This window comes from Musca autumnalis, unplaced genomic scaffold (assembly GCF_047663935.1).
Source record: "Musca autumnalis isolate F117 unplaced genomic scaffold, ASM4766393v1 scaffold_3, whole genome shotgun sequence".
Lineage (NCBI taxonomy): Eukaryota > Metazoa > Arthropoda > Insecta > Diptera > Muscidae > Musca > Musca autumnalis.
In genome coordinates, this window is record NW_027411866.1 from 48,488,466 (window position 1) to 48,512,340 (window position 23,875).

A 23,875-nucleotide genomic window follows, 5' to 3' on the forward strand; every position below is an offset into this window, starting at 1 on the left:
TGGCCGACACTGTATGTCATCTACGATAGGATCCGACACCAAGATCTACATTAATCCTAATGTATTCGGATTATAATCTCTATGCCTTCTGGAGGGTGAGGAATTTCAGGAAGGAAGATGTTAAACAGTTCTGGAGATATCACCCCGTCTTGGGGAACTCTCTGTTTCACTCTACGGGTCTTAGACTTCTTAATTCTGAATTGCACAAACGACTGAACCCACACATATTGTGGAGTATTCAACGTTTCAAACACGGCTGTCCTCGAACAGATTGGCTTAGTTGACGTTATCGAAGTCCTTCAGTATTTGTGGAAATGACGTGTAATGCTGTTGTGGTGCTGTGCATTTTCTGTAATCCATGTTGATGTTGGGCAACTGAGAAACTGCTTCTCATCATGGCTTCAGTTGGTCTAGTCACTTTTTCTGCTTATGCTCGCATACTAGTCGGTTGACTTCAAGAGTAAGATCTCTCACTCTTGAGTCTAATGGCTTTGTACGACGAAGCTCACCACGTTTTTGCTAGCCCGGTCGCATTTGCTTTGATTGGTTTGATTTGATAGGTTTAGAAAGTGAATTTTAAACGTTGCCCATAATTTCCTCGAAACGATAAAAATGTTGCAAACCTTCAATTGTTCTAAAACACTATTTGGAATTGTTGTTATTGAATTATCTTTTGAATTCCATTGCGATACCTCGTTGATGTTCGAACTGAGAAATTCATCACGTTCATGCCATCGACTCTGCTATGATATTTGGTCTTATCTCTAAAATTCAACCAGAACCTGTTTTAACCCTGAACTAGTTTCTATCTCATACACATTCCATGACGATCTATTTGATATCCACCATATTTTACACTTGACGCATATGTAGTTACATATTTCACCTTTTGACAAATTATGAACAATTGGCTATTTTTTATGTGGCACACATTTTAAAATTGCTCTACTATGGCAGTTGGTTTGCATTCCAAATTAATTTCATTCAAGTTTTTTGTCTTAAAAGCTAAATACCAATGAATGAGCTAACAAATTAAACAGTGGTAATTTAATAGAGATTCGCAGCTATAAACGCAATCTCCAAAGTGTATAAAACCATATATTAACTGTTGGCTAGATGATATGTACCCCGTACGTTTTTCCGATGCACATAATACATTATAATTAGGCAAATCAAACCACTGTTCGGCGACGCTTTGCTCAATATTTTCTGATAAAATCCATCCGTTTAATAATTTTAATGATTCATTTCGTAGTAATAACAACTTTGAAGATAATGAATAATCATAAATGCTAATCGGAATTACAAAGCACATTTCCAATGAATGAATTACGACGATAGTAAATGTCTTGGGAGAAGGATAACCTAAGGGCATCAAGTTTTAAGTAAACCGTCGAAACCAAATAGTGATCATCATATTATACCATAAATGTATGACAATAGTTGGTATTCCTTCCCATTTTGCTAAACATACGAACTGAACTGTTTGACGGAACTTAATATGATACGACGAAGTAGTAGGCATCGGCATTATCATTATTAGCAATTTAAATGATTTTAAATAAATATGTAATACCGCATTACAAATGTAAATTAACCAGAGGTTAATTCAATTATTTAAAACCTACTTAGATGTATATGAATGAGGAATTAAGACACAAAACGAGAAAAACAATTACAAGTGAAAACTAACAAGTCAAGAATGTAATTGAAAGAGCTGGAGAAAGATAATGTATGGCCTTGGTCCAATATACTAATCGGCTTTTCTATGTCACGGCATTGAATGGTAGATGTTATATAAGAACGTTTTTTAATTTATAGTTAATTTTAATTCGGACTTTCGAATATAAGGAACACTTACTCTGTTACTTTCCGCACAAAAGTTCAAAATTGTTATATTTAATTATTGGATAGTTATTGTGTCCACTCATCCTGGCAAATCCCCGATAAAACGCATTCTAATTTGCGCTTAAATCCAATTTAAGAAAGATCTTCAATTTTTACCGCTTGTAGATCCTGTGTTAACAGACATAGGCTTAGGGTATATTGCAGTCGGCTTCGCCGGCCTTTTTTCATACTTATTACACTTCAAAGTTGTTTTTCGCGCTTGAAGAATAAACTATATGTGTGAAGGCATGTAACTGCACTTCATCTTACAGCTGTGTTCAGTACAAAAAATATTTTTTATAACTTTGACTCTGCCTTTGTTTGGAATACAAATAAATTGTTGTTCAATGTAAATAATTGGAATAACAGTAGCAAAGCAAAATTATTGCAAAGATTGATGTGCAGAAGCGTTTTTCAAGAAGAATTGGAACAATTCAATATTGTTTTGCGTTTTTTTTTTGCTAGAAATAGTTAGAAAATGAATAACAAACAATAATGTCATAAATCAATAACCCTAAAATGTTCAACCTAATTATGAGAACTATTGAAGGCCATTTTTCTCCTAGTTGAGTATGGGAAACCCCAAATACACATGAAAAACAATGGTGAAAAGCTTAAAAACAAAAGCCAAAACATACAGTATTAGTTTGTCAATGCCTAGATGTGTATGTTTGAAGGTTTGTAGTTTTCATATTATACATCATATCAGCTTGAGTAGGAAGAAGAAATATGGTAAAACATGAACATACCAGCACAGCACATAATTGCAAAATACTAATAATGGAAGAAGATAAAAAAACGTTTTTTTTTTTTGCTTTGATAATTCAGACCAAGTGAAGCGCAAAAAAAGAAACTTGTAGCCACATTTGGTTGTTTAAAAACCAAGGCAAAAAAAGTTCATTGGCAGTTTAAAGACCGTTATATAGTTGCATCGAAGAAGTTAAGCCCGTGGCAGAATCAATATTTTGCTTGATTTGCTTGCTTCCCAAATGTCTGGTTTGTCGTGGCACCTACCGCTCCTCAGCTGTGATAGATGGGGGATGTACTCCGAGGACCTTATTCACATTATATTTGCTTATGTCCTTAGCAACAGCGTCCGTGTGAATGCTATTTAAACCTGCTTGATATGCCTGTTGATCTAAGGGTTATCTCCAGTATCGTTGGACCCCTCCCTCTAGAGCGTGGATATCCTTCCTGATGTGCCTGAATGTGTCGGGCCTACCCACAAGATGGTGATTGGGTTGGCTCTTACGAAAACACCCGAGCAAGTGCTGCAACGAAAGCATCTCATTTTGTTGCTGTAATGGAAGAATCTTTGCCTCCTTATGTAGATGGTCCACTGAAGTCTTGAGGAGGCACCCTATTGCTTTTCTCAGGGCGGCATTCTGACAGGTTTGAGTCTTTTTCCAATTCGTATTACATCATCCCGGGGGCCGAACTGGAGCCGCATAGCTTAGCACACACCGACCTATCGCGTTATGTGTGGTCAACAAGGTTTCATTATCTGCACCCCAAGTGCTGCCGGCTAGGGACTTGAAAACCTTGTTCCTACTTTTCAGTTTGTCGCAGATGGCTGAACGTAGTGTCGAATTAGACCCCTAGAATTTGGGGGAGAAGGTACCTTACTTCAGGATCATGCATCAGCCACTATTGTCTTGGTCGGACCATCTCTCTTTTATCGTCTTCATTAACATACCGTCCAACTTCATCACCTCTGAACACCGTATTTTCTCAAACACCAGGAAATAATCTGGCCGAATTTTGGAGAGTTTTGCAGTTACCACTTCTAAGAGCGGCCCACCCACTGCAATTGCTCGCTGCTGGTCGAATGCCCAAAGTGAGACCAAAATTTCCAGGAAGACAACTGAGAGTGATGATGATCTTCGAACCAACCATAACCTCTCCAGTAGTGCGATTCTCTAACTCATTTTTTGAGTTAACGACAAATGTCGGTAGAATTAAAACGCAAAATTATGAATGAAAAGTATAAATTATTTTTGACAACACTGTTACTGTCGGTAGTATTTTACGACTACTTTTTATTGTTCGCTAACTTACCGAATCTTATCGTTAATTACCGAAATTATAAGCATTTTAATTTTACCGATTTTTGTCGGTAACTCAAAAAATGTGTTAGAGAATCGCACTACTGAGTTGGGTAACTGACAATGGACGGGAGCAGATTCGACTGATTTGAAGTTATGCGCCGGCAATTTGTCATACCTACCCATCGAATGCCTCTAAAAATTTCAAAACTTTCCAGTCAATAAATAGGTCAGCGCTAGTCGGTTACACTGCCGTCATCACTTGGCGTTCAGACGAAGAAACCATGCTAGCCTTGTACAACACATATGTGGGCCGCGCATATAAGTGGAAGCATATGCAGACTTCTCGCATCGCCGAGATCATAACTACAATATGTGTCCTCTTGAATCCAGTGGATTATTTACATGAGGAGACGAAGATTCCTCTTAAGTAATACATTATAATATGCTTCCGTTTGGGTTTGCCTGTTTGGTTTGGTCTTACCGTGAGTCATGTAACTGCCCATCTACCGCTGCTAATGGTCAATCAGTAGCCTCAACAAACGAAAGCACTTGTGTTTTGACAAAGAAACCCAGTTGACCTCTTATAAAGCAATAAGCCGGTCTGTGGTACGCTATGCGGCGCCAGATGTTAGCGCTATGCAGTGGAAGAATATTCAAATCTGCCAAAATGCCACTCTGAGGATTGCAACGGGGTGTTTCCTCATGACACCAGTGGATCATCTTAATGTGGAGACGAAGATTTTACCGGTACACCAACACAACATGATGTTGTCGATCCAGCATCCAACCCTGCCTCGATCTGGTGTCGTCTTGTATTTTCGTATTTTTTGCTTTGGTATAGGAATTAATGTAAAAGCAGGAATGAAGCAACAGGTTTTGAGAAGAGTTAATAATAACTCACATGACGAGCATGTCAAAACCTGCATTCGGCCACATTTATCTTTTATTGCCACAATCCTGGTGATATTTTAAAGATGGTTCATATTTTTTATTGCTTGGAAAAAGCAATTCGTGGTTAGATTAGGTTATAGAATGCGCAGCTGCTGATGCTTTTAGACAGCCACTTTACTCGAAGATCAGCGTTCCATTGTGCTCACCCTGAAAATGTCGTTGTGCTCCCAATGACAGATACTAAAATTTTGATCTCTGATTTGCGATGTGAAAGAAGTTGATACCTTGCAAGCAGGTCCGTCCTGTCAGATCTTTATGGTTTTCTCTACGTAGAGCTTGTTAAGTTTGGCGAGGATGTCAGAGTACTGGGAACCTCGTCTTGCCAGCTCATCTCTCATTTCCCTCAACATTACAATGCCCTGGTACCCAACAAAATTTAACGGCAATTCATAGCAAAACCTTAAGGTTTGTTGACCCTAAAAATGTTACAGAATCATCATTGAGTGCCGTGGCGCCATCAATAAATTAAGAAATAGCTTATCTGGATAGGTCTATTAAAAACGCTTCAATTAAAGGAAAGAGTAATGTCTCTTTTACGAAAACGAAAACTACAGCTAAAGAAAAACACCCAGACATGGCGTTAGATTTTATCTTAACTGTAACAACAACATCAGCAGTCAAATACTTTTTAATAGCAAAATCCTCCCTCAAAGCAAACCATAACAAAAATCGGACTTCAAAAGCCAAGGCTATAGTGAAATTCAAAGAAAGCAACATCAACAATTCTAAATTGAACCAAAACATGCATGAAACTCGAATTCGAGGAGAAAAAATGTGCATTTGCCCTGGCTGGGTTCGAGTCTAAGGCAACATTAAATGAATGAATGGATGGATGAGTGTTTTCCTCTCCAACTAACAGTAGACTTGCTGCTTTTGTGGGCTGTTGTCGTCTTCTTTATCATCGAATGCAAGCGTAAATGATGATGGCATTATTTAAACGCTTCTGCTGGCTTGATGGGGTAAATGGTGGTAGTAGTGGTATGGGCTTCTGTTTTTCTATGGTATTAATTGATTTATGGGTACCACAATTTGAATAAAAACTAAACAAAAAAGGAGTCTGAAGTGATTTCCCTTATTTTGTGTGTGGTGGCATGCCATGGACCCCACACAACAAATGAAAATTTCCAGACGGACAGACGGCAATCACTCAATAATATTTGTGTTCATTTTTCTGTTGTTATTGTAATTCTTTGTTCAAAAAATAATCAAAACAACAACAGCAACAAACGAGGTAATAAAAATATTGTGTCGATTATGTAGTGTGCCATCACTTTGTGGTATTGAATGGAACAAACAAACAAAAAAATAACAATAGAAAGTCGGTCTTTATTGTCCGCTTGTCCGTCCGTCTGTCGGTCTCTGGCTTGATTTTGGTGGAGAACGTGAACAAGAAGAGAATTCAGCACAACAATAATAATTTTTAATTGAAATGCTAGGCACACAACATTACGATTTGAACACAACTTTCAATTGTTAATAAATATTTTTTAAATTAAAAATTGTTTTTTTTTTTGTCTGCAGTGAAAAGAATGTGTGGTGCTGATTTGCATGATCATTTTGGGCATTCGTGCTGGCGAAAAAATGCAGTTGAATTTTATTTTGGACTTACTTTCCCTGGTTTGAAAGAAAGTGCTGTGCGTAATTTGGACAATGACTAGATTAGTTTAAATTTAATTTTAATCAAATGGTTGAACTCATAACATAACAGATCTATCTGAACAAATTAAGAAATAACCTTTTAACACGAACACCAATGAGTAACGGCAGTCATTCAAGTTCAGTCGGGTAAGTGGCCATCGTCTTTAGAGATTTTTAAACCCCAAATAAAACATGACGCAAAAACCAAAATTCTTCTTTCCTTAATAATAAATCCAATTGAAAACACTCACTATGCCTAATTGGGGAAAATACAGTTTGTCAAGTAAATGTTTTCGAACCAAGAAAATTATTGTTCTTTTTTTGTGCAAAAGTTCATTGCTCGCCTTGTTTGAGATAATATTGATTGTATAAATAAAAAATGCAACCACGTAGTACATCAGTAATAAAAAGCAAAATACGTGTAATGAAGAGAGGCCCATGTTTTTGAAATGGATTGAAAATCATGATATTTAAACATTTCAAGAAATTTTCGAAATGTTTATCCATACATTCCTGAAAAGTATATATCGGGCTAAAGCTGCGTTATAAAGTTTAGCGCGGTTTGGCGGCTTTGGTGGCAGTTAATGACTTTAACCCCTTGAGAAAAGTCAGCAGGAGGGCATATAACATGGCTGGCAGTACCAAACTTAGTTCAGATTGGGACCTTTACAAAGATAGTTTCACTGAGTATTAGAGTGAGGCCAGGAAAGCAAAAAGGAATTATTGGATATAATTTAGTTAGCATGAGCACAATGGACCAAAAGGTTTCCAGCTATGATGAATTGTAGCTGCGCATCCTTAAACCTATCCTAACCTAACCTAGCATGGGCACAATGGATCATAAGATCTCCGAGTGGAGCAACTGTCTATTACGACAGCTGCGCGCCCTTTAACCTAACCCTAACCCAATAGAGAGAATCCTGCAAAGCAAACCAATCAATTCAAACATTGGAGAGAGTTCCGTAAGGAAGTCAGACAATAGAGGCACCCCACAGGGAGGAGTGTTATCTTCTTTGTTGTGGCTTCTGGTGGTGAACTGTATACTCAAGGAATTTGGTAGACTAGGAATTAGGGTAGTTGCCTATGACGATGACGTGGTCATTCTAATCAGAGAGAAATGTTTGTCTGCGTTTTCTGAATTGTTGCAAGGTGCACTAGTAAAACTCTCTCGCTATGCCCACCATAATGGCCTTGATGTGAATCCAGCAAGGGCCGATTTCGTACTATTTATTCACCAGGAAAATAAATATTGCTGACTTTGTGCCGCCAAAACTAGATGGCGTGCAATTAAATGTGTCTACGGAAGCGACAAACCTGTGGGTGGTCCTTGACCATCGGTCAAAATGGTCATGTAAGAACTCCATAGGTAAAATCTGGAATCTAAGACCGCATATAATAAAAAAATGGATAATCCATTTCGTGGTTTCAAAATTATGGGACTGGAATTCGACATCTGTTAAACTAAGTTGTTAAGCCATTTTTTTTCCTTTCAGCTAAAAGTCTGACATTGACGAAAATGGATCGCTTAACTATCACACAAACCATAAAAATGGTCAAAACTCCATTTGATAACCTACTTTTTTGCCTTCAACACGGTACCACATGCCACACAACTCGAGCGGATATGACTTTATTGCAAGAAACATTTCCTGGCCGCGTAATTTCTCGTCGTGGCGATATCAACTGGCCACCAAGATCATGCGATTTAACACCATCAGACTTTTTTAGACTTTAGATAAACCTTCAACTCTTGAGCATTTAAAAACCGACATTCGTCAATTTATGGCTGCCCAATATGTCGAAAATTACCTCAAAAGAATCAATGCTTGCAACAGTTCGCATGGAGGTCCTTTAAATGATGTAGTATTTCACACATAATGTCAACGTTCAAACTTTATAATAAAAAATAAATATCATGAAAAAATATTGTATATGTGTTTTATTTACGTTTACTTTTGAAACCACAAAGTGGATAACCCTTTACAATGGCAGTATAGGACAGTGGTCTGTCCTGTCTTAACCTTGGCTCCCTCGTCTCGTGGCAGACCCTAAGAAATACTTCGAACCTCTTCAGGTTAGCTACTGTGCAACAAGCTGCTTTCGTTCTCATGTACCTTGAGATTCAGAGAGCATGACATGTGGTCGTGAACAACGCCACCGAAAGTTTTCTACAACGAATAGGTAACCTGAATGGGCTACCTGGACTTTGACACAGCTGAGGAAATAATCCCTGATAAGAATGAGTGGGCGAAGGGCAGACCACTTTGTGATAGCCTATCCATCCCCACTTATGGACCGAAGATGGAAGAAGGCATTTCGCCTACTAGATCTGCACTTTTCTTTACCCCGGCAGGTTCGATGGCAGCCACCGACGAGACAGTCGACATAGGCGGTACCTTTGGCGGCTGTCTAGCTTGTGGCTGCAACCTTCTCTGCGCCAACTTCGAAACGGGACCAGTGGAGCCAACCTACCGCGGTCGTCAAAGACGTCCGCAAAGGACTCGAACAGTTTGACAGCACCGGATTTGTATTTTTCCCTGTAGAGGTTGCCCTTCTCTCAGCCGCTGGGCTGGAGACTGCAGCCTCAACAGGGGTCGGAATTTTGTCAATTGGCAAGAAGATCTTTTCAATATGAGGGTATTTCCGTTCGAAACGCCTAACAAATCGGATCTTCAGGCCAATTTCCCTAAATTCCGACTGGGTCACCGCGTAGGGTTCTTTGCCAATAAACCTCTGACAGTAGAAAACAGCTCTGCGATAATTGTATCTATCCTTCTTCTGCCGAGATCTATTAGCTTTGATTGAGGGAGACATGGGGGAGGCCGTCGTCGTATCCTCCTCCATATTATCCTCTACCAAGGCATCCTGCCTGTTTAGGGCAGGTTTGTCGGAACCGACCGACACTTCAGCCCCTGAGGGAGCAGGATCCCCGACCGTGAGAGAGTAGCGATGGATGATTGAGATGGGATAATTGTAATATCTATCTCCTCATCCTCCCAACTCTCCCAGTCCAATGGAGGGGGGCTCTCCTGACTTAGTCGGAGACTCTTGTTGTCCCTCAGGAGCTCGAGCAATTCCCTGCTCTGCTTATTTATGGCGTCGCTAACACTGTCCAGTGTCGTTCTCCTGACGTCCCCGCCCAGGGATTGTGTATTCGCACGAAGTGCAACATTGTCCGGTTGCATAGCAATGGTCGATGATGAGGGTGAATCGGAATTGGGTTTTTTTTGTTTGTTAAGTTGAGTATCCATGAGAATATGAGTTTATGGGGGGGGGGCTGAGGACAGCCATGGCATAGCCCTCCACTACCATGACTAGGGCGCTAACTACTTGCTGAGGTGCCCAGGTATCAATCGAGGCTCCGTTCGAATACAGTTGGTACCCTAACTGCAAACCTTGGAACACCGATAGGTACGAGGTCGCATTACATCCCGGTGTTAGGGGATCTCACCATTACTTTGGTAGGAGATCGCTACCAAATACGTGTCACTCAGTCCAGAGATGCACTATGAATTTCCAGCGCACTGTGTTGGTGTGTGACAGAGAGTGGATAACCTTTGGTCGGCCACAGCCTCCCAGTTCAACACTACAAGAAGTTAAATGAGAGGATTGTGACGTCTAGCCCCCGCATCGCGCCAAGATTGTTATCCCCGGCGGGGATGCCTTACTCTCACAACGTAAATCAGAGATATGATTTGCTGTAAGGGTCCTTACTGGTCATTGCAGCTTTAGATTTATGACAACATTGAGTACTGCAGGTTATGTGAGGATATGGAAGAGACTGAAACAGTCGATTACCTTCTCTGCCGGTGTCCTAGACTGGCTGTCAAAAGACAGAGGTTGTTTCGTACACCTGAGATTGTATCACTCTGTAATTTTTCCTCCATATACCAAGTCAACCTGGTAACTTATTGTAGGAGCCTTAAGTGGATATGGGACGGGTCATGGTGCACTCATTAAAAGGCAGGCAGACCAGTAGTTGGAGTAATACAAATAATATTTAAAAAAAAATGTAAACAATATATATGTATGTACGTTGACAATATTTTAAAAGAATAACACTTGTTGCATTTGTTATTAGTATTTGAAGTTGTACGCATACCAGCTTCAGAGTTGTTTTTTTTTTTTTTTAATGTTGTGAACCTGCCAACCCACAATGGTCCCAAATCCAAATTTTCTGGCCAAAACTATTTCAACGTCCATTTAGTATTGAAATTAATTATTATTTATAATAAATGTGTACAAACAGCAATTCTTACGTTTTATAGACCAAAATGACCAAAAACTGCCAACATTTGTTGAACAGGGTGGTCCCGTTGTGTGGGGTCTAAACCATAACATTGACCTATATTAATCATTTTTGGTACGAAGGATTCATATCTTCCAAGAGGTCAAAATACCAAATTTCAGCCGAATCGGTCATAAAGTGTCGCTAAAATCCAAAAAATATCTAAAATCGGACGGTGCTTTTATGTGGGGGCTATGACAAAAAATGGACCTATTTTCAAAAAAATTATACATACTTGTTTTCTACACTCTGAAACCCTTAAATACAAATTTTAAGGAGAATCGGTTGATAGATGCAGGTATTACCGTTCTATTTCAATTGGATACTACGTATAATCACAACAGGTATTTACAAAAAATTCTCCCATCTTGAAATAGAAAAATCCACTTTATTTTAACTGTGGCAAATTTGAGCAAGAATCTATTTCTCAATTTATTAGTTCAGTCCCCCAGCTATCTTCCGAAATCAATTTGGAGGTGGACAAACTTGGACATTTTTTTAAAAGTTTAAGAATATTTAAAAAGTATTTGTAAAAAATAATTTTTAATATATATAAAAACCCAGCGAAAAGTTTGCCTCCAAAGAGGCAGTTAAATGATATGTACCCAGCGAAAAGTTTGCCTCCAAAGAGGCAGTTAAATGATATGTACAAGTGATTTGGAAGTGCATCAAATTATGCATTTTCACTCATGATTTTTACAAGGGAGTGACCCCGGAAAGAGGCACTCCATTGCACCGCATTTTAACTGACCCTTTGGCATTGCATTTTAACTGAACCTTTGGCACCGCATTTTAACTGAACCTTTGGCACCGCATTTTAACTGACCCTTTGGCATTGCATTTTAACTGACCCTTTGGGGTAGAATAGGAGGCAGTCCAGAGCACGTGTTTTGAATAACAAAATAAAATGCATTTATTATTTGTGTAAAACAAAAATATTAATAACTTTATTAAATTAACACAAATTATGAGAATTCTCTATTGAATTAAATCGCAAACATGTGTGTTTCCTCCGCTTTTCATTTAATCCAAACTTAAGTGCTTTTGCTTCATCTGCTAAATGGGTTTGATATTGTCTTCCCATCACCAGTTAAGATTTCGACATGTACTCCAACAGCACTCCATTGGGAAATTTTCTTCTCGTGAGTTACCGGAAAAATGTTCACAAATTAAATATTATTTAGTTTGTATTTACAAATGTTTGAAAATGTTAACAGGATTATCTCTTTTTGCCTGTAGAGATGTACAAACTGATTTATGTACATGTAGGGATCTCTAACAACTGCTAATAAAATGTAGTGAACGGAGTGTCTTTTTCACGACTCCGTTTGCACTGCATCCGGATGCTGTTAAATTGTGAGGAATTGGAGTGCCTTTTTCACGACTCCGTTGAACTGCCTCCGGATGTTGTTAAAATGTGACAAATGGATGTGATTCTTTGGATTGCATCCAAATGCGGTTAAAATGTGAGGAATGGAGTGCCTTTTTCACGACTCCGTTTGAACTGCATAAAAACATGCCGTGAAAGAACTAGTCTACATTGCACTACTTCCAATTTATTTTGCTGGGAACATTGATTTTATTACGCTAATTTTACAAATTTTATCGTTCTTTTTGTAAATGTTATGAAAGTACTCATTAACAGCTTCCCGATTTATAATAACTTTGGTCTCACTTCTGTATATTTATGCAGCGACGCAATGCAACAAAAATTTTATATTTTACAACACAAAGTCTGTTTTATTATACCCTACACCACTATGTGGGGAGGGTATTATAAGTTGGTTTTGGCCAAAAAGTTTGTAACGCATCGAAATAATGGTCGTAGACCCATACTTGTATATACCAAAATGAATGTCTCGACGAGCTGAGTCAATCTGGCTATGTGTGTCCGTCCGTCAGTCCGTCCGTCTGTCCGTCTGTCCATCTAAACCTTGTAATCACGCTACAGGTCGCAATTTTGATCGGATCGTCACGACATTTTGGATGTTGATGGGGGTTCCGGAGGGGAAGAAGCCTATTGATTTTGGTGATGGTCGGATAATATTTAGGGGTCGGAAAGGGCAAAAAACTTAGGTGGATAAAAATACAACGTTTTTTTCCAAAGCGAAAATGGGGTATACCAAAAGCAAAACCTGACAATGAAAGCAGAAAATATCACCTTTCTAATGACGTAAAGGTGCTCGTAGGTGATCAAACAACGAAGATATCACAATAGTAGCAAATAAAACCCCAATTTTAATTTTTGCGATTTTAATTATATTGACGAATATCATACCTTTGGTTGAAAATTTTCAAAAAGCAAAGCCTGACTATGAAAGTAGAAGATCCCGTCTTTACAATGATGCAAACAAGATCGGCGTAGGTAACCAAATAACGGAGATATAGCAATAGTCGGTAATACATCCCATTTTTCTACTTTTTTGGAAATCACGCTACAATTTTGATCGGATCGTCACGAAAATTTGAGGGTTAATGGGGGTCTCATAGATGAAGAAGCCTATTGATTTTGATGATGCTCGGATAATATTCAGGGGTCGGAATGGGCAAACACTTATTTGGAAAAAGATCAACGTTTTATTTCAAAGCCAATATCTCTGTTTCTTTAAAAGGTACATCAAAAGCAAAACCTGGCAAGGAAAGTAGAAAATATCACCTTTCCTGCGATGTAAATTAGGTTGTCGTAGGTGGTCAAATAGCAGAGATATGGGAATTGTCGATAATGCATCCCATTTTCCCATTATTTTGCAATCACGCCACAGGTTGCAATTTTGATCGGATCGTCACGAAATTTTAGGAGTTAATGGGGGTCCCACAGAGGAAGAAGCCTACTGATTTTAATGATGGTCGGATAATATTTAGGGGTCGGAATGGGCAAAAACTCATTTGGAGACAAATTCAAAGTTTTATTCCTTGTGAATATATTGGCTTTTAGTAGGGGTATTCCAACGGCAAACCCTGTCAATGGCGTAAAGCAGGTTGTCGAAGGTGGTCAAACAAGGGAGATACCACAATAGTCGGTAATGCATCCAATTCTTCCTTTTTTTGCAATCAAGCTACAGGTCGTAATTTTGATCGGATGGTCACGAAAGTTTGGTTGCTTATGGGGGTCCCAGAGAGAAAGAGGCATATTATTTTTGGTGGCAGTCGGATTATATTGCCTAAAAGAAATGTTTACCAGTGAAAACCTTATGCACAGGGGTAGTGGTGTAGGGTATCACATGGTCGGCCCCGTCCCGACTATAGCCTTTGCTCACTTGTTTTTACATAAAAAAGTGTCAACTTTGGTACTGCGCCAATCAACGAATACTAACGTTATTTACAAAAACTAATTATTTTCAGATGACTTGATGTGTTTTTTATTATTCTGTGCAAAAAAAATTAAATTTCGAAACTTCAAAAATAGGGTTTTGGCCAAAAATTTCCTGATTGAAACCTATGTGCAACCTTATAAAAATTGAACCATCCTAGACTCAATTAGTTTAATTAATTCCCCTTTCTCTTTCCTACCTCTATTTAATATATACTCTTCTTTTACATCTTCCCTGTCCTAATCTATCTCTTCCTTTCCCCACACCTGTCTTAATCCCATTTCAGAATGAACACAATGCGTCCCCAATCAGTAAAAGTGAATTGTACAGACAGATTTAATATCTGTCGCTCATAGAAGTGATCATATTAACTTTCCTATAATCAAGACTGCTTTCAACCGTTGACATTTTAAGTTGAAGCTCAGACAATTAAGCAATATGCATCCAAGGAGGGGTGCTGTTTCCCATTACATTCCTGTGCATTGTCATAAAATGTCGTAGTATTCACAAAAAAGTCTTCGGCCACACCGTTTACCACAGGGACTGTGGAGATACAAATGTCACTGACGGTAGATCACTTACTATCTTATATTGCTCAGTGTAATATTGCATATGTTTAAGCCGTCAGTGCATGCCACAGTTTTCTACGGCACTTGTAGAGCCCAATTATAAATGTTCACTTGCGCGAGATTTCTCACTTTTCCTGTAACATGTAACATTGCCTATCGGACTTTAAGGACTGAAACTGAAAGGCAGATTTACGGCTTCTGAACCGCTAATACACCTGCAACATTTTTAATGGAACACGGACATGCTTCTCCCAAAAAATTGTCAACTGTGGAAATTCATATCATAATTTTGAAGAAATTTATTCATACCTTTCTACCCTCCTTTCATGTAAGCCTCTTCAAAATGGTAATTAAATTTACGCTCAAACAACATAACACCAGGTTATTGCACCTCTTGAACCGCAACATTTTCCATAGTAACCACACCACAGCCATTATATCATCAACCCTTCTTTGAAATCCCTTTGCTATTTAAAAGAAATAAAAACAAAAAGTAGACAGTCGGTAAGTGAGTGCCAATGTTTGTATTTACATAACGACGATTGGATATGCAAAAAAAGTGACAAGAACGTCAGTAACATACAGAGACGACCGTCGATGGTAGAATACAAACAGACAACAGTCGGTCGGTCATAAGAGTTACAATTATGAGTATTTTTTGCATCAGACCAGAAGAGCCAAGCCAACATCAATTGTATGGGGAGCGCAACAGAACATTAAAACGAAACAAACCAGCATGAATGTGTTAAAGTGACAGTGTCCGTCTGTTTGTTTGTCAGTTAAATTAAAAATTGCACAAAAAAGGGTTTTACTTTTTGTGCCAAACAAAACGATTGTCGCCACTGGGTGAGGTTGTGTAATAAAAAAACAGACGAACTCTCTGTTTGCTTTGTTTTGATATTTTTTATCTTTTAGCCGTCTGCAACTGATTGCTTACCACCTTAGAATACGTATAGTAAAAATAAATTATTAAAACGTGTCTACAGTTTTTGAAGTATATTTTTTATTATTAAAAGTAAATTCTGAAAATGAGAATATCGATGAGATGCATTTTCGGTCTTATCAAATTATATACCCCTTTTTAGCTTGAACGCTGAGGGTGTAACTATGACAGACTTTACCAATATCGTGAACAACAATATGAAAACAATTTCTGAATTCGACATTGACGAAATTGTACAATAATAAGCTGGTTGGAGCATGGACCAACACTTGATTGGAAACTCTAGCACACTGAGTACTTTAAAGCCTTCCAGATGGTAGGTATGTATGTACCCGGCAATGTTGCAAACTTCTATCTATCAATCTAATCTATCGCCAAGGACAATTACAGAGTTAATTAAGCTAGGTTTGGCAAGATTATGTCCATGGTATTATCGAGCTGAGCGACTAATTCTGGTATAGAGACTCTCCATCAGACTTCAATGGCGATTAACAAATTTCAGCCTTACAACTCCCGGGATGGTATAATACCGGCAATCCTGGCGGAGATTTTTAAGGCCTGCCTGAGGTAAAGGTGACCTACATCCCCAAAGCGGGGAAGCCGAATCACACATTACCCAATGGCTATATACTAGGCTGATTTTAAAAAATCGATGTCGGATTTTTTAAGCGGAACCCCCTAACTTATTTAGTTTTGTTATATTTTAAGATTGTCAAAGTTTGAGCACAATTGGAGTATATTAACATGTGACAATGGGCCCTCAAAAGTTTCCATAGTAATTGTTATGAAGCCAATTCTGAATTTACACGAAATTACTCTAAAGGCCTTATTTATTTTCCAATCGATGAGAAATTGATGTGGCTACAAAAATTTACGAAAATCGAGTAAGATTTTGATATTGATCCAATAGAATATTTGGCTAATTTTAGGTAATTTGGGATATGGCCTTATATTAAAATCCAGCCGATTTTCACGATTTTTGTAAGATTACTATTTTAGCCGCAGAAATTAACTGGAAAAATTTTCTCATTGATTGTATAATTACGACCTATATAGCAATTTCGTGAAAATTCACTTTTGGCCCCATACAGATTACTGTGGAAACTTTGAGGCCCCTGTGGCACGTGTTAACATACTCTAATTTTGTTCAAACTTTGGCTATCTTAAACTCTAACAAAACTTAACACTAAAGGGGGGTTGCTGCCTAAAAATTTCGATATCCATTTTTTCCATTTGAGGTTAAACCAGCCTACAATATATAATTAATCTAGTTTCCTTTCTGTTAAAGGCAATGGACCAGTGGAAACAGTCTTACATGAGTTGGTTGGACTCGTTGAAAAAATGTAGAACTCAAACTTCACCTTGGCGGCCTTTCTTGATATAGAGGCAGCCTTCATATGCGAAGCTTGAATCCGTCCAGACTGATCTCATCATCACAGGAATTTCCCCTTTCCTAGTGGAATGGATGCTGAAAAGTGGTATCATCAATTCGTGCATAGGAGAGAGTTCCGTGAGTGTTCTCTCACCTCCGATCTGGTGTTATGGTGATAAATGAAATTCTAGCGTGTTGTTCGACAGCCTGAAAACTAAGGTTTTTGTTGTAGCAACATGAAACCTACGTGGAAGCATAGGCTTGATGCTGGGTTGGCAGCCGCTGGACGAAACATTGTAGTTTCGGGTCAATCTAGTACATAAGAAACCGCTGCCGTGGGATTGTGAAGACTAAGGTGGCGGCCTAGGCTGATGATGTGGTAGTGCTGATATGTGGCAATTTTTTAACAACTCTGTCGACCTTATGCAAAGTGCTCTCATAGTACTGGTAAGTCGGGCCCATAACAATTGTTTTGGAGTCGACTCAGAGAAAACTGAACCTGTACTATTTTCCAGGAAACGCAAAATTATCGATTTCCAGCCTCCAATTTTGGCGGAGTTGCATTGGCACTTTCTCCGGAAGCAAAATACCTCGCTATAATCCTGATCAACCGTTTGGCAATTAAAAGTGAATATTGAGGAGCGGACGAAGAATGGACTTATTGCATTCTACTCCGGCAAGAACTATGTTGGGAAAAGTTGGGGACTGAGACTTCAAGTCATACACTGGCTGAAGACAACCGTTGTCTTGCCCATCTTAACCTACGGTGGATTTGTCTAGTGGCAAAAATACTCCTCAGGTTTCCTTGTTGAACCTAAATCTCCAACCTCTGGATATGTTGGTCCAGTTTCAAGCTCCGAGAGTCAGGATCGGGCGGACTTCACACTTAGAACATTCGAAAATCTTAAAAATTATTGATAAACACTTGCGTAATCGATTATAATCCCACCTCCTTCAGGTTTTACTCATTATCTGTAATTTTTTCGTAGGGTCTGGTAATGTATACAGATGGGGGAAGGCATTGGCGCCGGCGTTTAATACGAGATCCAATTAATTGAACACTCATTTAAGATTAATAAGATCTGCAGCGGCAGAGATTGTTACTATTAGGAAAACAGCAGATAGACAAGCGGTCATCAAGGCTCTCAAGTCCCGGACCATAAATTGTCGAAGTATCCTTGATTGCAGAAAATCGCTGCACGAGATAAGCAATATCGTTAAACATTGCTGGGCCAAGGTGGCTCTAAGTTTAGCGAACTACCTATCCTATTAGATGACTGCAACTTCTAGGATGCAACAACACCCTAGAATGTGCCTATGTTCACGAATGTTAAACTTATTATTAATTTTAGAAATCCTCCAAAATTTTGAATTTGAGAGAAATGAAGAATTCGTTTTAAGCTATTCTATTTCTTTTTAAAAATCCATACAAATTCTTTACAGTACTTATTCAATGTTCCTACACAAATAATTAGTTCTTTATCTTTGTGCCAATTATGAAAACAAAAGCAATTTTTCACTTATTTTGTCTTTTGTTTTCTTCCCTATTATGACACCAAAAGTTAATCAACTCCAAGAGCCCTTAAGATAAAATGCTGCTGTATTGTTTTCATTCTAGCGAAAAATTGTTATTACAAATTATTTTTTTAACATCATTCATTTTTGTGTGTTTCGATGGAAGGTGGAAGGCTTTTCCCCCCTTTTTTGGAGCTTTTAAGACTCCTTGTTTTTGTATACCAAACAACAATAAACTCATTTGGTTTAAAAATGAAGTTTTCCCTCTCATATCATTTGATTTTGCTGTAGTTGATGATGCATCATGACACTTGCTCTCTTTTAATTTATAATCCACTGTATTTACAATTTACATCACTCTCTGGAACAATGGCATCACTCGATTCTTTTCCATTGTTTTTGTTTACACAATTTTTGTGCATCAATTGCTTTGTTACACATTTATGGCGGCGGTCGGGTTGTTGCTTGCTTATGATGTTTACTACTCCTGTTGTCTGTCTATCGACTATGCCAGCCAGCCAACCAGCCTGTGGGATATGTTATTCTGCTGTTCCTACGACAGTAGAAGTTATTGTTGTTTTTATTTTGAACTGTTGTGTATTAAACCCCTTAAGTCATCATAACGGTTTTATTACATGGTTCATCCATGTGAGTGAGTGTCTCTCTCCATTTCTCTGTATATACGAGGAAATAACAGTTCAGAGTACATATTGTTTGTAATTTGAATAAAGAGTTCAATTGACTTCTGGGGGAGTGGTGCGGCTTTGAAGAGGGAGTTTATTTTTATAGGTGCATCGTTGTCTTGAGTTTCAAAAAAATTTCTTTGTATTTTTTGATTGTTGTTGTTGAATTTTTAACTTTATCGCAATATTCGTGTAGTATGGGAAAATATGGTTTGATTGTGGGGTATTATATGGCTCTGCAATAAAATACACACACATCGTACACATGCTTTGCTTGCATACTGACTGACTGCATGTTAAGAAAATTGCCTTTGTTTACATTAAATGGGGAGGTGGTGATGATAACAGTCCCTCCGTCATCCATAGCATGGGTATACGAATGTTTGGATAGCAGCGTGAAATATATTTCAAGAATCTAAACAAAGCAAATGAATCACTTGAAATTTAAAATATTTATGTTTTTTAAGAGCTTCTCTCTCTTGGAGTGTGATAAGTACATGGATGGAATACTTACATTATCGGTTAAAATAATTTGTTTAATGAATTTTGTACTGATAAATTTAATCTTAGACAATCGATAGAACATTTTCTGATCTCGGAAATTTTTGTTATCTCCGTCAGATTCAAATAAGCATAGCATAAACTAAAGACGATGCAAGCATAGGGAACATTGTTGGAAACTTCTTAGCTAAAACAATTTTGAATAGTTTTCGAAATATCTTGAAGGACTCCAAAATCTGATTTTTTACTTAAATGATTGATTAAAAAGAAACAAGCAAGATTTATAAGACTGCTTTGCCAACTGAGATATACCCTCAGTCTGTATCAATTAAAACTTGCATTTAAGGACAAATAGAATACCGACTACATAACCAAAAACCTTTTCTCCAGAATTGTGTGGCCCTTTTTGGACATCTGAACTTTCCGACAAAAATATGGATTCGGATTAAAGCTCAAAGAGTGAATGCGCACCTGCACAAATGAGTAAAGAAAAATGCAATATTAGCTTTCCTTTAAATGAACTCTCACGCAATTTCGCTTACCACTGGTCTAGGACATAGATTAACAAGATGAGCACCCGCTTTTACGTTTTCATACGATTCACCATACAAGTGCTCTCTTCGTGTTCATCATTGGTCTAGGAGTAAGTAATAAAAATAGGAATCCAAATGCGAAATGATGAAATATTTGAAAAATTTTGAGTCCTTTAAGGACTCCATATACTTTTCCCTAGGAAAGTATCATAAACCGGACAGAAACCACTTTAAAAGAAGAATTGATTAATTAACAATAATTTCAAAGTGGGCAGCAAAGTGAGCAGCAAATCTACTGCCCTTAGTGGAAACATAACCTAAACTTAATTAATTTTAAATGAAACTTACGTTGGTTGTTGATTTATACTTGTATGACATCGAGTTATAAGAAAAAAACATATTCTCAATTTCTTTAAATAAATATAAACGTTCTTTTGAACCTTCAAGAAAAATGTACAAAGAATATTTATTATTTTGAGCATGTGTTTATCTCATTTTAGAATTGTCATACCCTTTAGTCAGCTAGGTAGACGGGGGACATCGAATCCCAAATTTTCTGAAACGGATTTCATCCAAACACACCTGGCGTCTGAAACCATTATTATTATGGGGCATTTTGGTCTTTATAGCCAAAAGGCAGAGGGTTTTCGTTAAAAGGCAGGTTTCATGTTCGCCCGCCCGGTGATATCCATTATATAGTATTCGATTTCATAGAACCAGTTCTGAACAACATTTTGTGTCGGAGGTTAACGGGTAATATTAACGGGCTACGTTTAGAACTAAAATTCCAATAATACTATCGGAACTTTAAAAAATGTGCTAATCCCTGTAAATTATCGGGCTACACTTGAATATTCCATACTGGTTAAATTTTATTATACTAGTGGTGTTTTGTGCTCCGAACTTACTTCTCTAAACAAGAGTTGTTCCATTTTTGTTTTTCCAATTAACGAACATCTTCGTACTAGAGCTAATATTCATTTTTACATTACACATTGCAAGAAACTAACATTTTCATTTCCGGCTTGTCTGAGGGCTTCAAAGGAAATAGACACCCTCTCCTTGACCTACTTAACGTTGCTGGCAAAGTGCACAACAAAAACATTTGCTCTGCTCAACATCTCCCCCCAACCATCAATCACAAACAGACAATGTACGGAAGTGCATGAACTGTCATGTCAACTACTTGTCTTGATTTTGTCCAATATGATCCTTGGCACAGAGACAAGAGAGAATTGAGAAAAGGTAATTAGCAAAACACAGAGTTGTATTCAAGGAGAAAAGGAATGTGTACATAAAAGAGATAAAAATAAAAATGAAACAGTAATCAAACCAGAAAAAGAACAACGAAAAAAGAACAAACATGTAACCCAAGAATAATAAATAAAACAAAAACAACAAACCCAAAAATAAAAAAAACAGGAGTTTCTTGCGAATAACACTCATTCCCAGAATCACATACACACACTCCAAAAAACAACGATGCAACAGTGAGCAGAAGTCAAACAACCGCGCCCTTGATAAAACATTTTGGCAAGGAATTAAAACAGATGTTGAAACAAATTGGTGGAAACAAGTAAACAATGAAACTATCATAAATACTTACACTTTTTGTTTCTGACATGTTTTGTTGTAGGGAAATTCCAATTTATAAATAATTTATTGATGTTTTTGTGCAGACGTCAATAATTTCTTTTACTTAAAGTAGTTCACTGTTGAAACAAACGGTAAATAATGCAACACAATGTTGATTTTCTTTCTTTTTGCTTGCTTTGTAAACGTCTTTGTTCTTGTTGTAAATTTTGCTTCCACACACAATTACACAGATAAAATCAAAGGCAAAAAAATACAGGGCCACACCAACTCGCACACAATTGCTGACAAAACTGACTCCACACAAGAAAGAGCCACAAAAAAAATTATTTTTTATTAACACAAAATGCAATGCAAGTCGCGCACACACGGTGATGACACACTCAACAAATTTATTTCTGTTTTATTATTTAAACTAAGACCCCAACATAAATTATGGTTATTCTATCCGATTTGTTGTTTATTTTCGCAGCACTTAAAACCGTCAACACCTACAATTCGTTTTTTTTTTCTTATTTTTTGGTAAAACAAAAAACATTAATGACCGGCTTTCTTCATTATTTCAATCAGCAATTCAAAAGAAAAACTAAAAATTCCGTCCGCTTTCACTACACCCTGACAATTCGACAATTGAGACTCATAGCAGAGTTTGGAGTCGGTCACTATGTACCATCGGCGCCGGCGCCGTTGTTATTATAGCTTTGTTCCTTTAGGGGTAGTTTACACTATATGTAAATGTCATATGACACGAAATAAAAATATTCCATATCTACCCACGGAGGCAATGTGGAGACGTAGTTTTTTTACATTTTAGCTGGTGTGGATGCACAGAGTAAATCGCGTAAGGAAAATCTCCAATATTCTACATATTAGCGAATATATAACGATGGGAAATTTCATGTCATATGACATTTACATATAGTGTAAACTACCCCTTACTTTTTTAATGGTAAGAGTGGTAAAAGAGAAAAGTCTCAAAATTGCTCTCTCATGAACATTTTTACCAGAAAAGTAAAGGAACGGAAAAATGGTAGATCTGGCAGCAATGTCAAAAAGAAACATAAAAAAATCAATTTTCATCTTTTTTGTTTTTCAAAATAGTCAGGCTTAATCCCATAGTCGTTGTTTTAATATTTTATTAAAACAACTTTAATTTATTAGTGGGAAAAAATTGGCGATGTTTACCAAGGGGTAAGGCAGGGAATACTATAGTTTCAGATCTCGCCACAGATCTTCATCAGTTCCCTTATTTCTTGTTTTTCAACAAGAAACTTTTTATAACCAATCGCCAATTTTTTTCCACTAATAAATTAAAGTTGTTTTAATAAAATATTAAAACAACGACTATGGGATTAAGCCTGACTATTTTGAAAAACAAAATCGATTATTTTTTAAAAATTAAATGTCGATAGATAGTTTTGACTATCGATATTATCGGAACAAAAATCCCCAACCATGGCACAATTACCCAGGTAGTGGCATCGTAAAATTTTGAATATGTTATGTCAAAACTTTCTATATGTTGTTGGGGAAATTACAACAAAAATAATTTTTTTATAAAGGGATTTGACTTTTCATATTCGATCAGCTGGTGTGATACCACTACCTGGTAGTTCTGCCATGTCCCCAACCTAAAATTCATTGAAATAAATGGGAATTTCTCTGGTTTTCGGTTTTGTGTGTGTGAGAAAGTATGTCCGTTGTTACACTTACACATTTTTCGGAAAAGTAAAATGCATGTTTTTTTTAATATTTTTGTAAAATAAAAGCAACTGTTTATTCTCCTTTACATTTCTGTGAACTAATTGTGCAAGATGTCAAGAAAGGCATTGAAATTTCTGCCATTTTCATCTCCAAATTAATGGTGTTGACAACTTAACGATAATATCGATAGCAATCGATATTTTAAAATATTATATCGAAAATATCTAACTTTGGGAATATCGATGGTTTGACAGCTCTACAGTATAGACTGTGAATAGTAGACTCTTGCAAGTTCTGGAACAGAGCAATTAACTGCAAGTTTTAAAATTAAAATAAATT

At 37.4% G+C, this 23,875-nt stretch overlaps 1 protein-coding gene across 1 annotated transcript in view; it reads right to left on the reverse strand.

Moving 5' to 3' along the window:
- Positions 1 to 22,476, reverse strand: part of Septin1 (Septin 1) — a 34,620-nt gene extending 12,144 nt beyond the window's left edge. The window contains exons 1-2 of the mRNA XM_073975009.1: positions 22,328 to 22,476; positions 21,846 to 21,951 (exon numbers count right to left, since the gene is read on the reverse strand). Of these exons, the coding sequence (XP_073831110.1) occupies positions 21,846 to 21,863 (18 nt within the window). The 5' untranslated portion in view covers positions 21,864 to 21,951; positions 22,328 to 22,476. The remainder of the gene's footprint in view (positions 1 to 21,845; positions 21,952 to 22,327) is intronic.
- Between the last annotated feature and the right edge of the window lie 1,399 nt (positions 22,477 to 23,875).